At 43.8% G+C, this 13196-nt stretch overlaps 1 protein-coding gene across 2 annotated transcripts; it reads left to right on the top strand.

Moving 5' to 3' along the window:
* The first annotated feature begins 860 nt into the window (after positions 1-860).
* LOC101912868 (epoxide hydrolase 1-like) lies at positions 861-11939 on the top strand. 2 transcript variants are annotated; one of them, XM_055816258.1, is made up of 10 exons: positions 861-1015; positions 2316-2339; positions 3235-3448; positions 4217-4397; positions 5171-5401; positions 5778-5907; positions 7102-7316; positions 10047-10155; positions 10474-10599; positions 11540-11939. In XM_055816258.1, exons 1-10 carry the CDS (start codon positions 987-989, stop codon positions 11739-11741), a joined length of 1461 nt encoding a protein of 486 aa, XP_055672233.1. In that variant the 5' UTR covers positions 861-986; the 3' UTR covers positions 11742-11939. The 2 variants fall into 2 exon arrangements, with proteins under 2 accessions (XP_055672233.1, XP_055672234.1); XM_055816259.1 differs by lacking the exon at positions 2316-2339 and having other exon boundaries at positions 874-1015.
* The last annotated feature ends 1257 nt before the right edge of the window (positions 11940-13196 follow it).

The following is a 13196-nucleotide window of genomic DNA, read 5'->3' as shown; positions in this document are numbered from 1 at the left end:
GGAAATGAAGTCTAAAAATGAGCTAAAACAAAGCATTGATTTCTGTGGAAAATGAAAAGCAAGTTTTCCTTTTTGTTTGGGCTGCTGCAGATCACAGGTGCACATGGAATAGAGCCACACAATGCACAGGTCCGAAGGGGCACATGGAGGTCAGCTCATCGCAGCTTCTGCTCAGAGCAGGTTCAGGTAGATCAGGTTGCTCAGTGCCTTGTTCCTGTCAAATTTTGATTGCCTCTAAGGATGGAGATCCCACATCCTCTCTGGGCCCCTGTCCCAGTGTCTGGATACCTCCATGGTAAACTAATTTTTCCTCACATCTAACCAGAATTTCCCTTCTTGCAATTTGCATCCATTGCCTTTTGTTCTTGGTCCATTTTTCCTACACTCTCCACTAGGTAGATGTAGACAGCAATAAGACCCCACCCTTTGCCTTCTCTTCTCAGGCTGAACAAGCTCAGGTCTCTCTGTCTCTCCTTGCACACCACATGGCTCCAGCCCCCCAGCAGCCTGGTGGCCCTGACCACCAAGGGTGGGCAGGCTCACTCCAGTCTTTCCTCTGCCAGCAAGGCCAGAACTGGACATGGCACTCCAGATGTGGTCCCACAAGTGCTGAAGAGAGCGAAGGATCACCTCGCTCAGCCTGCTGGCTAACACGCTTGCTATCTAGCCCTGTACGCACTGGCCTTTGCTGCACCTTGTGGACTCAGGCTCAGCTGAGGACCTCAGGCCAGGCTCTGCAGAGCTGCTTTCTATGCATTTGGCGTCCAGCCTGTGCTGATGCACAGAACTATTCCCTCCCCGTGCAGGACTTGGCATTTGTCTCTTGTTGAGCTTAATTTGCAAGTGCACATTTAGGCAATAGGTGGCACTCATGGTTGATGTAGCTTGCATTGTCACCAAGAGAGCGTCACTGCGGAAGAGAAAGCCAGCAGAGGAGACACCTGGGTTGTTTCGCTGGGAGCTGTGGTAGGCAAGGAGGAGCAGATATGTGGCAGAGGATGCTTCCAAACACCTGGTGAGATCTCTTTGGCACAGGGAGGAGGGACTCTAAACAGGGGTCCCCAGGGTTGGGGCAGGAGAAAGCCCCTGTGGGGTCCACCAGGCCATCGGTGGGTGGGAGCATGCAGCTGAGCTTTCCTGAGCATGGGTAGGGAGGAGGTTTTATAAGACTGAGCCTTGTTCTGTGCCACTCAGAGAGCTGTTTCTGGGACATGCTTGCTTTGTTAGCAGTGCCGAGTTTGTGCTGTTGCCGTGATAACTGGTTTCATGCCTCTGACTCACTAAACTCCAGGATGTAAGTGCAGGAGGTTGTTATTACTTGTTGCATAAGCTACTCAGCCTCCAGGGAGGTGGGGGCTGACACTGTTTACTCTTAGGAGCTCTTGTTCTTCTTTGTCTGGGAGTGGTTTCAGGAGATACTTCCTTAAAAATCACATAGACTGTCTCAGAGATCATTACCCAATTGCCTTCACCACTGCAGGGGTGTCCAGTACAGGCACTGTGTTCTGCATCACGGGTAGCAGTGGGAAAGGGTACTAGGCAAAAAGAAACACCCAGTGGACTTGGTTTTTCATGGAGTTTCCTGTCCTTTTCATTTTTTTTTGTCTCAAGGCATCGTAATTATGACACCAAACAGCTCCCTCATCTAGCTGCCTTCCACAAGGCAGAGTAACAAGACTTTCTCTGTTGCTTCTAAGTTTTTGGTAGATTTTAGATTCTGCTTTTCTTGCAAGAGAATTTACCAGGCTAAAAGAGAACCAAGGAGGATGTTTTCTTTTTCTTGTGGGCAGATGAGACCTAAAAGCTTGGTATCCAGTCAGGAGTAGTTGGAAGTAGCAAAGGTACAGCAGCTCACTGAACCTGAACAGGGAAGGGTCCCACAAGCCGCTCCTCATGCCAGCCCTGGGCAGGATGAGTACCACGTGGCTGGCAGCAGAGTAACCCTTGAGCTTGGAAGTCCCCTGCCAAGGCTGGGCACCTATCGCTACACAGCTGCCTAAATAAACTATTTACTTGGCTGAAGTAACACAGCCCTCTGTAGGATGAAACACCGCAAGGACACCTACCCAGTTGTTCAGTGCCTTTTATCTAAATTGTGCTGAAGGAGGGAATATTATGGTGACAAACTATCTAGCTAAAACACAGCCCAGAAACACGGTCTCTGTTGCCAGATAGCTGAACAGCTTGTGATCCCATGGCTGCGCGGTAAATGGTGCTGGCAGGGGATGTTCTTTGCACCATCCCCAAGGGATGGTACCATTCAGACAACACTATCAGACTGTAAGAATCTTTTTCCCCCCCCCCCCATTTTCTAGGGATGGCATCTTGTCCCGGATCAGGTAAGTGAAATAGCTGCTCTGTGCTGAGGAGTTCATTTTTTATTAGCACCCTGGTTGGGGCACAGCATAGTCCCTTCCATACCCTGTATGACAAAAAATCTTCATTCACAGTCTTCTTTGAGCCCCCTGCAATAGCCCCAGACAGCTCTGCTAATCCCCAAGGGAAGCTGGAGAGCTTGAGGCACAGGTCAGAGGGATGGGAAGGGACACTACATTTAGGACTGATTGCTGAAGGGTTTGAACAGTTTTAAAACATTGCTGTCTGTCTGTTAAGTCCAGCTCTGGTGCCTTAGCTCCCACACCTCAAGAAAGTCTGAAACTTTGCTGTCTAGGTAAGAAAAAGAGGCACCAGACAGACAAGTTGAGACCTTTACCTATGGAAAGCTATGGTGGAGGGCTAGTGTTGCCCTAAAAGATGACTGAATCTGTAGGGGAGCTATGTATATAGCACAGTCAAGGGGCATGTCTAGCACATCCAGCTGTCTCCAGCAGCTGAAAACTCTTGTCTCTGCTCCTCAGCCCACTCTGTGCAGTTTTAATGCCTGAAGCTGTCCAGGTGCTACTATCCCATTCACTTCAGTACCTGCCTTAAAACAGATAGATCCATATCCTACTGATCCTTGTCTCCCAGGGCACACCTGGTTCATAAGGAGAGGGACAGAGAAGCCTTGTGATTAACAAGTCCTGATCAGCAAAGGCTTAAGGTCCCTAAGAAACACCGGTAGATGTAACCCTGCCACAAATCCTGCCTGCAATCTTCAAAAATAACAGAAACACCCAGCCCCTGCTGACTACATGGGGTTTGTTACTCACAAAAAATGTGACTACAAGCCTCAGCATAGTCCCTTTACCCTTGACACTTCTGTTGAGCACAAACAATTTTATGCCTCCCCAGGTCATTTGAATGTTCTCAGAGGAATGCAGTCCTGGTCCCTGTGGCTGCTCTGGGGGTTGGAGGGATGCTGGTTTACTGGCTGAGGTCTAGACACAAGATCAAGACTATTGAAATGGGCAATGGATGGTGGGGCTCAGATGAAAGACCTCTAAAAGGGAAAGAAGATGAAAGTATCCGTCCCTTCAAGATTGAAACATCTGACAAAGAAATTGAGGTACCCGTGGCTGGGATGTAAGGAGGGGCAGAAAGCTGCAAGGCGGAGCCGGTTTATTACCCACCTTACTGCTTCGAGGTGATGTCTTGGGGGCAATAGCCAGTACAGGTCCATTAGATGATGCTCTGGCTCACTGCCCTTTATGAATGGGATTTGAGCTCAGATTCACTCCAATGTCTTTATGCTTTCTGAGACCACAGACTCTCCATGCAACCTGGGGCTGCTCCTGCAGAAAGGCCAAGCTTTGAGCAGCAGAATTTGACAGCAGGTCTGCAGTGGTGGAATGGGGTGGGAGGGCACTGGGATAGCAATGGCACCAGTAAGGCAGGACTGAGGGGCTTCCACAGAGGACAGGGTTGGAAGGGTGAAGAAGGATGGGGTCCTTCTTCCTTCTGTCCCTACAAGCCTGTCACTAATTATCTGGCCAACTAGCAGTCGGTAGCACAGGCTGAGCTGCTTATTCTTCTCTCAGCTGGCAGTGCTGGCAAGTTCCTAGTGCCAAAACCCCTAAAGCGAGTTAGCAGTAAGGCAAGCGTAGAACCCGCTACTCCTGGGTGCCCTAGGGGAACTGCTAACCTGTAGAAAAATATATTCCCCATATAAATGGTTCAGGAAGTTATACAGAGTATGGCACTGCTTCAGGGGGGGCTTGTGGTGTCCCAGAGAGAGACACAGAAGCCAGTGGAGCCAGGAGGGCCTGTTCATGCCTGCCTTAGCATAGGGCACATGCAGGCATCTGGCCAGCCTTGCAAGAGCTCCTGTCTGCAGGACCTGCATCGCCGCCTGGAGCAGGCCCGCTACACACCGCAGCTGGAAGGGGCTGCCTTCCACTACGGCTTCAACTCCAGCTACCTGCAGAAGGTGGTGGCCTACTGGAGGAACCAGTTTGACTGGCGCAAGCAAGTGGAAATCCTGAACAAATATCCCCATTTCCGAACCACCATTGAAGGTGAGGGGGTCTCTGTGGCTTGAGCAGGTCTCGCTCTGAAATGCACAGAGAGAATGGGGGGATTTAAGAGGTTACTATATTTAAGACAACAGTATGCATAACAGCTTAATGAAGGATCAGTAGTGGAGGCTATGTTATTAATAACCCTCTATAGATTAAGATTATTGCACAGTGGTGATAAGGTTAGATCTGCTTGAAGATGGGCTTCATCTGGCTCTGAACCTGCACTAAATAACAATGAGGTTTTCTTCTGCTATTGCCTTGAAGCCACCTTTGAAAACTGTAAAATTTACCCAGCCCCTGAGGTTGGAATATCCACCACCCCCACCCAGTTTAGCCAGGTGAGGTTAGCCAGACTTTAGATAAGTGATCTGCAGGTTAAACTTCTATCCTGCACTTACTTTTTTCATGTTTCTCTTTTTATCACCCACACATTTTGTAATTTAGTCATGTTTTTGCACGTGTCTTAGCTGCATTATGCTATTCACTGAAGTGGAGCTGTACTTATATACTGTAAGACCCAGTTTCTCAGGAGGTGGATGCTCAGTCTCCTGTGACCCCAGTAACTGGGACTGGGATCAATACCTCTGTCTGTAAGTAAAAGGTGAGACACAGGTAAAATACCAGGCATGTCCTTTCAGCTAGGCATCTTCTTGCCATGGGTTGATTGTGTACCTTCTGCTGTGAATGCTAATCACAGTTTTGCCACCCTCCTTCTTCAGAGTTCAGAACAGATTTTTTTTTTTAATTTATCTGTCTTGGATGTGTGGCAGGGATTGATATCCATTTTATCCACGTGAAGCCCTCCTATGTCCCTCACGGTCGAGCTGTTCAACCTCTGCTGATGGTCCACGGCTGGCCTGGCTCCTTCTACGAGTTCTACAAGATTATCCCTCTGCTCACAGAGCCAGCTGAGCATGGCCTGAATGAGGGTGACATGGTGTTTGAGGTCATCTGCCCGTCCATCCCAGGCTATGGCTTCTCGGAGGCACCACACCAGAAAGGTGAGCGATGAAAAGGCGCAGTTGGAATTGCTAGGTTCTTGGAGCCTCAGTCATCCCTGGCCCTCACCAGGGAATGCAGTTTGTGAATGCAGATGCTTGGCTCTGCACTAACACCCACGTGGCTGAGGCTCTGGGGCTGGCTGTGGAGATCCGGAAGGTAATGGTAGCTGGAAACCAGGTCTGCTTTCCACTTTCTCCACTTTCCACTGAATTTCTATCTTGTGTTCACTGTATTGCCAAGGAGCAAGGCAGAGCAGCATAGCACACTGTGCCTTTACACAGCAGCATACTCATGTGCCTCTGTCAGACCATGATCTTTGGCCAGGGGATGATACACCAAGACAAACAGGTTTCCTCTGTTTCTCTTTACCTACAGGCTTTGACAGCAAAGCAACTGCTCGGATATTTCATAAGCTGATGAATAGATTGGGCTTCAAAGAATACTACCTACAGGGAGGAGACTGGGGATCTCGTATTACCACAAACATGGCCCAGATGCTGCCACAGTGAGTAGCAAAGGGAATCAGTGCAGAGAAGGTTTCTCCAGTTCTTACCCTACCTTCTTGCTCCATGGTCCGGGTCCTGCCTTCTGTTTGCCCTGCCTCTCATCGCCTTCTGCTTTGTTTTCTCCAGGGGTATCCCCACCCCTGTGCATTCAGTTATATTCATGCGCTTTGCATTGATACTGGTATTTGCATTCTCACGCTTTCTAAATTTCATAGAATCATAGAAGCATTTAGGTTGGAAAAGACCTTTAAGATCATTGAGTCCAACCATAAACCTAACACTGCCAAGTCCACCGCTAAACCAGGTCCCTAAGTGCCACATCTACACATCTTTTAAATACCTCAACCACTTCCCTGGGCAGCCTGTTCCAATGCTTGACAACCCTTTTAGTGAAGAAATTTTTCCTAATATCCCATCTAAACCTCCCCTGGCACAACTTGAGGCCATTTCCTCTCATCCTCTCACTTGTTACCTGGGAAAAAGTGACCGACACCCACCTTGTTAAAACCTCCTTTCACGCAGTTGTAGAGAGCAAGAAGGTCTCCCCCAAGCCCCCTTTCCTCCAGACTAAACAAGCCCAGTTGCCTCAGCTGCTTCTCACAGGACTTGTTCTCTAGACCCTTCACCAGCTCCGTTGCTCTTCTTTGGACACATCTTTCTTGTAGTGAGAGGCCCAAAACTGAACACAGTATTCGAGGTGCAGCCACACCAGTGCTGGGTACAGCATCACTGCCCTTGTCCTGCTGGCCACACAATTTCTGACACAAGCCAGGATGCTGTTGGCCTCCCTTATCTAGGGAAGAGTTGTACAGAGAAAAATGGAGTGCTGTTTGGCTTCTCTTTCACTAGGTGTGGAAGTAAGCTCTGCTGCATTTTGATTTGAGACCTCAAGGATCATCATCCTAAATCAGGAAGGAGATAAATTTAAAATTGGCAGGGAGAAAAGGAAGGAGCTCAGCCTTTCAGCAACTGAGCAGTACCATGAAGCATAGGACTTTCCTGGAAGGAGATGGCACCAGCTGTACCATTTTTAACTCGCCTAAATTTTTTTTGAAATCACGATAAATGTGAAGATCTTATGTATTTGGCTCAGTGAAATGCTTCTATTACAGCTCCCGTCAGACTTATTTTCTAGAAAATTTGGAAACAGAAAATTGCTTGATTTAACCTTCTATTAATTAACTTGATTTCAGATCTGTGAAAGGGCTTCATCTGAATCTTATCTTCGCTGGCAGACAAGGTTTGAGAAGGATGATTTCTGTGATGCTTGGGGCTTATATACCATGGCTCGTAGGCTTTACTAGGGAAGATGTTCGACGTATGTACCCTTTCATCCAGAAGAATATACATGAACTATTGCGAGAGTCTGGATACTTACACATCCAAGCCACCAAACCAGACACTGCAGGTAATGAACCTTCTCTATATCACTATGAACTTTGTATACTGACTGCTTAAGACGTATAAAAACACAGTTGAACAAAAGCCAACCATGTCTGAGAAGCAATGAATTCTGGTGACTGAATGCAAGACATGGGGACAAGAGCTGTGTAAAAGGAAGTGAAAAGGAACCGCTTAAAAAAAGATGGAGACTACAAATATCACTTTTCAAGGTCTTTTAAATGGCATACCACTTCTCTATGGCAAAGAACCCTTTTGCAAAAAGCCCCTTAAAGTAAAGCACAGGACCCTGAAATTGAAGCTTCTAGAAATAAATGTGGGTGAAAACAAGAAAAATACCATAAGCAAGTGCAATGTGAAACTTGCAGAAAGGTAGACACAGCCATAATACCTGAAGCCAGAAGCATGATGTAGTGGGGCCAGTAGATAAGGAGTCTGAAGAAAGGTATGGCCATCTCAGAAAAGTTAAATGATTTATTTTTATAATATTATCAAAGATTATGGGGTATGCCTTTATTGAAATAAACCCTCATCAGGAAAGACAGCAGAGCTGTCTCAGACTGGCATCAGGTATGGAGACCATAGAATGAATAGCACCCCGTCCTGGCATTTAACTGGAAAAGAGGAAACTCAAAGTGAAACGTCAGCTAATGCCTAGTCTGTTGCTTGAACTGATTGCAATATCAGAGAAATAAAAGGAGACAAACCAGATACCAGGTTGGGGTTTTTTGAGTTTTCTTTTCAAAAGCCAAACAGTGAAGACAGCCCCCAGAAAAACAAAGGCCAGTATGTCTAGTGTCTGATCAGAAAACTAGCAGAAATGTTTTTAAAAGGAGAATTGATTTACAGGTGATAATATCACAGGGAAATCATGCTTCAAATATCAGAGCTCTGGCAGAATCAAGAAGCTGTGGATCTAGTAATGGAACATATTTAATTTCAAAAAAAAGTTTTGTTGAGGTTCCTTCCCCCAGTGTTCTTAAAGACATTAAACTGAATTAAGAAAAGGATTAAGTTCATAGATTAATAACCAGTTAACATGAGAATTCATGAATATAAATAAGTAAGCAAGTTCCAGGGGGGAGAGAGTATCACAAAAATCTGTGCTGGCACCTGTACCTTTCAGTATGATCCTAGTTTCTCTACAGATAAAAGTTAATGGTTAAGTGAAAATCTGACACCTATCCAGGGTTTGGTTTAATCTAAAGATAAATGTTTTTGTAACTCTCTGCAGTTAAGTGACTGGTTGATTAAACTGACCGATAAAAACTGATGTCAACAAAGTCCAAAGCAATTTAAGCAGAGGAAGAAAATCCCAATGGGGTCTAGTTTGGTTGCTGCTATGCAAGAGAATCCAAGAGTCAAGGACAGTGCTTTGAAACATCAGCCAGCTCAGAGTTTAAGAGAATCTTACAAACTCTTAAAGAAAGCAAAAAGAGAGTAAGATAAAACACTAAATCCATGATATTTAGAATCTCTTCCACCCCTGTTTCATTAATATATTTTATAATCAAAAGAATACATGAAGGGGAGAAAAAGAACCCTAAAGTGACCAAGCAACTTCCATACAAGCACTGTACATAGTCTAGGACTCTTTAACCTGGAAAAAAAAGAAGAGCAGGGATTTTGTAGCACACTAAAATTGTGAAAGGTAGAAACTAAATAGGTGGGAAAAACCACATATTTCCTGCTTAGTCTCAAAAAATATCTATATTATCAGTTTAGTTCTCATTAGGCAGGTTTAAAGCAAAGCTACAGTATTTTCACTCACCAGACGCTGTGGTACCTAAGATGTGTACAGGTTGAATCATTAGTAAGCTGCAAACAAGACTGGTATTTCTGAGCATCCAATCCATGAAAGTTGAATACAGTGATTCAGAGACAGCTTTCAGCTCAGAAAATGCTCACCTCCAGACAGGTCATATGCTAGCTGGCACATTTTAGCCTGCCCTACCTTTGCTGGTCAAAGCATTTACATGACTTTGATTTGTAGCAAATCACTTTAGGCCTGACAGCGCAGGGAAACTTGCACAAACTTACTTTGCATTAACTATGTCCACTATTAAATTGAAATCACATTGTGCATCACCTTCTACGAAGTCATTCAGTGCTAAAGTCACACTAAAATACACTTGAGAGTAGGCAATTCTAAGGATACTGTAAAACTACAGCCTAGAGTGTGGTACAAGAATTTTCCCAAGGCAAGCTCTACCACTGCTGAAGTAATCCCTACCCGTTTTACAGGTTAAACCACAGATATAATATGCTGTGTTTATAATGTTTGTTAGCATTCCCCAAAGGCAGGAACAGATAGCAGATACACAACACTCCACTGTTTAAATTAGATAGAAAGTGAACAGCACTCCAGGTCCCAGTTAGCCATCCTAAGCAGGACAGTGCTCCCAAACAGTTTATCTGAAATTTCTTTTCAGAGTGTAATCCCTTTACATCTGAATTTGCTCTTTCTGCCACACATTACCAAGAAGCCCAGAGGATTTTCTTAACTCCTGGTTTCTTTTGTATAGGAATTACTCAACTTTATAGTGCTGTCAGTTATAGCCAAAATTCCATTGGGGTGAACTTTTCAAGAATAAAGTACTACCAGGGCTAGTAAAATGCACTCTTTACTGAATTCTCATAGAAAACTCTGAAGAACTGATGCAAGTCCAGTTTAACTCCCACTGAAGTATTTGCAATGCCAGGCAACTGCAATGGTTCTCTTGTTCTCCCGAATTAGGTTGTGGACTGAATGACTCCCCTGTGGGGCTTGCTGCATATATTTTGGAAAAATTCTCTACCTGGACAGATAAATCATTTCTGCATAAAGATGATGGAGGCTTGGAAAGGTAAGAAAACAGGTGCTCTTCCATGAGAGGACTCATTAAAAAAATGAGCAATGGTAACTAATGAGGAGATAGGTAAAAGACTGGCCAAAGCTGAATTTTGAGCATGAAAGATGACACATTAGTGTAAACTTACAGCAGACTGCCTGCACGCTACTGCTTCAGCACCAGGCAGTTTTGCTCTGGGCACATGGGTGCCAATTAATTTGCTGCTTGAAAACAAGTGGAGAACAAGAACAACTGTTCTTCAGGGCATGAGCCCAATACAGCGTATTGAGAAACAGCTTCCAATGAAATGTCTTCATCTTTTTCTATCAATAGCAAATACACTCTTGATGAGCTTTTGACCAATGTGATGATTTATTGGGTGACATCCTCCATTGTGTCCTCAATGCGATTCTACAAGGAGAACATCTCCAAGGACCCTGGTCTAACAGGCGATGCCAGGTAATGAAGTGGTAGGCGTAAGAAAGATTTGCAAATGAGATTGAACCACATTTGCCTGTATAAACATTTAGATCACTTACAACAGCAAACTTAACTTGTTAAAAAAAACAATCCAAGTTCTTATTTTCTTTTGATAAAAATAGTTGAGTCATTTTTCTTTTGAATCTGTAATTCACACAAAGTAGCTTGTAGCCAAGACAATGCAGCAGACTTATCAAAGTATATTCAGTCTTGTGTTCAAAATACAGGTCTTATTCATCAAACAACTGTGATCTGTGGCTCAGTTCAGTTAAAACAAAACAGAAAATCAGGGGCATTTCAAAGAGAGAAGTTTAAACTGAATTAGGAAGGATATGGCTTAGTGGTGGATAAAACTAACGACTACAAGTGTTAAGCACAGACTTGGGGAAGCAATTTGGAGAGCAGTACCTTCTAACAAACAAAGCACCTTCTAACAGCCACTGACTTTAAGATGACTATAAGAGAGGCTGACCAGAAAATGCTGCAGAATAGAATTCCATGTGATTGGTCATACAAATAAATAGAAGAGTCTTTTTCTTTGTACTTTCCTCAACCCGTTTGTTACACTGGTACTATAAATTCTAAAGTAAACTTGAGCATGCTCATTTCTGACTTTCACAAAGAGGTGATGAGTCTTGCCATTTATTGCAAAACTATAAAAAAAGGTAAGTTTAAAAATATGAAACATTTCAAGATTGAACTGTGTGCGAAGTTGGCTCTACTTCACATTTTTGGGTATCATATTCTCATACTCAAGGAGATCCAAATACAAGCGAAGCTTTTCAGCAGAGTACAAACCACAAAATGTGTTGCTGTGGTGAAACTCTGCCAGCTGACTGTGGCAATTACTAGTCAGGAGGTTTTTATACAATTTCCCCAGGACTTTTTTTCAAAAATGCACTTAATTAATGTCTTCTAGGTTTGCAGTGTATGTTCCCACAGGGATTGCAGCTTTTCCTCAGGAGCTAGTACATACACCACGGGTCTGGGCAAAGGAGGTCTTCAAGAACATCATCACTTACTCTTACATGCCACGTGGAGGGCATTTTGCTGCCTTTGAGGAACCAAAGCTTCTGGCACAAGACATCATGCACTTTGTCAGAAAGGTGGAACAGCTGTGAACATGCACTTTATATACATATATAGAACAGAAGCAAGTTGTTCTGCCACCAGCAGAACCTTTACTTTGAGGGATTAAATAAATCCAATGTTGTCACATAGAGAAGACAACACTTTATTTTGATAATCATTACAGTACTAAAATTGTTAATGAAGCTCTAAAGCTTTTCTAAAGAATAAAAGAAAAAAACAAAAAATAAGCATCTAGTCTTCTTTCACTCCCGGCACCATATCATTGCTGCACTCATAGTTCAAGTATAACAGAATATATAAACAGTTTAATGCAATAACATTGCACTCATCTGGGGAAGAAAGTAGAAAGAAACCAACCCCTTGATCCTTAGAACTAAGGCTTCTATTTAAAAACTTCTTTAAACACTTGAGTGCTAGCATCTTAAATATGCATTACAAGCAGCTTTGGTGGAAGTGTAAAGGGGTTTGATCTCCTGAGCACAAACAGTCCTACATTCAAGTTATATTTCATTCAAGAGACCAGGAATTACATATTCAAGTGGGCAGCTGCACATAAGGCAGCTTTCTTCATTCTAACAGTTTTTCCCCTATAGGTAGCTTTAGCAATTACCACGCTATGTAAACAGATGTTTAATGGATAATAAGGCAAAGACAGCATTCCTAGCGTGCTCCAAGCTCAAAAATATCAACTTAATTTCCTCTTAGTTCTTTATCATTCCATTCCAAATGGTAAAGTTAAAATATGCACCAAGCATAGCAGGTTACTTCAACCTTTACTCTCATTTCAAATTATTATCACACCATCATGCAATTTTTGCTAGCAAGAACCTGCAAGCAACCTTGCTACCAGTAGGCTCGAGTTTCTCTTCAAATGGGATACAGCCATTTAGCTCATTACATTACAGATACTTGAGTAGCTGACTGAAGGTTAAGTCCAGCAGACACCTAGTTTTGACACACTGTTCAAAGCTCTTAAGTGTTGCTCACCCTCCCTCCTTCTCCCATTCTGCACTAGACACCAGGCCAGAAGAAAGGGCTCAAGTTCTGCTCCCAAGTAACACATTATGACTTTGAACAGGAATTTGACAAGCAAAGATAGTGCTGAACTTGATCACACTCGCCTCACCGCCTCTTCACATTTCATAAACATTTAAGAGTCTAAGACTCTAAGACTTAGAAGTAAAAGCAAGCAAGAAACTAACTTTTATTGTTGTCTTAAGCGAGAACAAGCTAGCATGTTGGAACAGGAGTCCTAACTTCCTCTGAAGAGGGTTAGAGCAGAAACTGCTTGCTTTTAGTTTTAACTGTATATCTGATTGTCAAGGCTGTTGGACTAAAGGTTAGTAAAAAATAGGAAGACTTGCTTCCCCACTTCCACAGGACCAATCAACCTCTTTTTGTCACCAGTACAAGACCTCCCAATTACTCAGAAGTCCCTCTCTTCAGATTATTAAGTAACTGAAATTGAGTTACGGAGAAGTCTA

The sequence above is a fragment of the Falco peregrinus genome, chromosome 11 (assembly GCF_023634155.1).
Source record: "Falco peregrinus isolate bFalPer1 chromosome 11, bFalPer1.pri, whole genome shotgun sequence".
NCBI lineage: Eukaryota > Metazoa > Chordata > Aves > Falconiformes > Falconidae > Falco > Falco peregrinus.
The sequence above is the reverse complement of the archived record's forward strand: the minus strand, read 5'-3'. Positions and strand labels throughout refer to the sequence as shown.

Coding starts and splice junctions, on each gene's coding strand:
- LOC101912868 (XM_055816258.1), top strand. CDS start 987: ATGTGGCAGAGGATGCTTCCAAACACCTG. Junction 4,398..5,170: donor TTTCCGAACCACCATTGAAG/GTGAGGGGGTCT, acceptor GATGTGTGGCAG/GGATTGATATCCATTTTATC. Junction 7,317..10,046: donor CACCAAACCAGACACTGCAG/GTAATGAACCTT, acceptor CTCCCGAATTAG/GTTGTGGACTGAATGACTCC.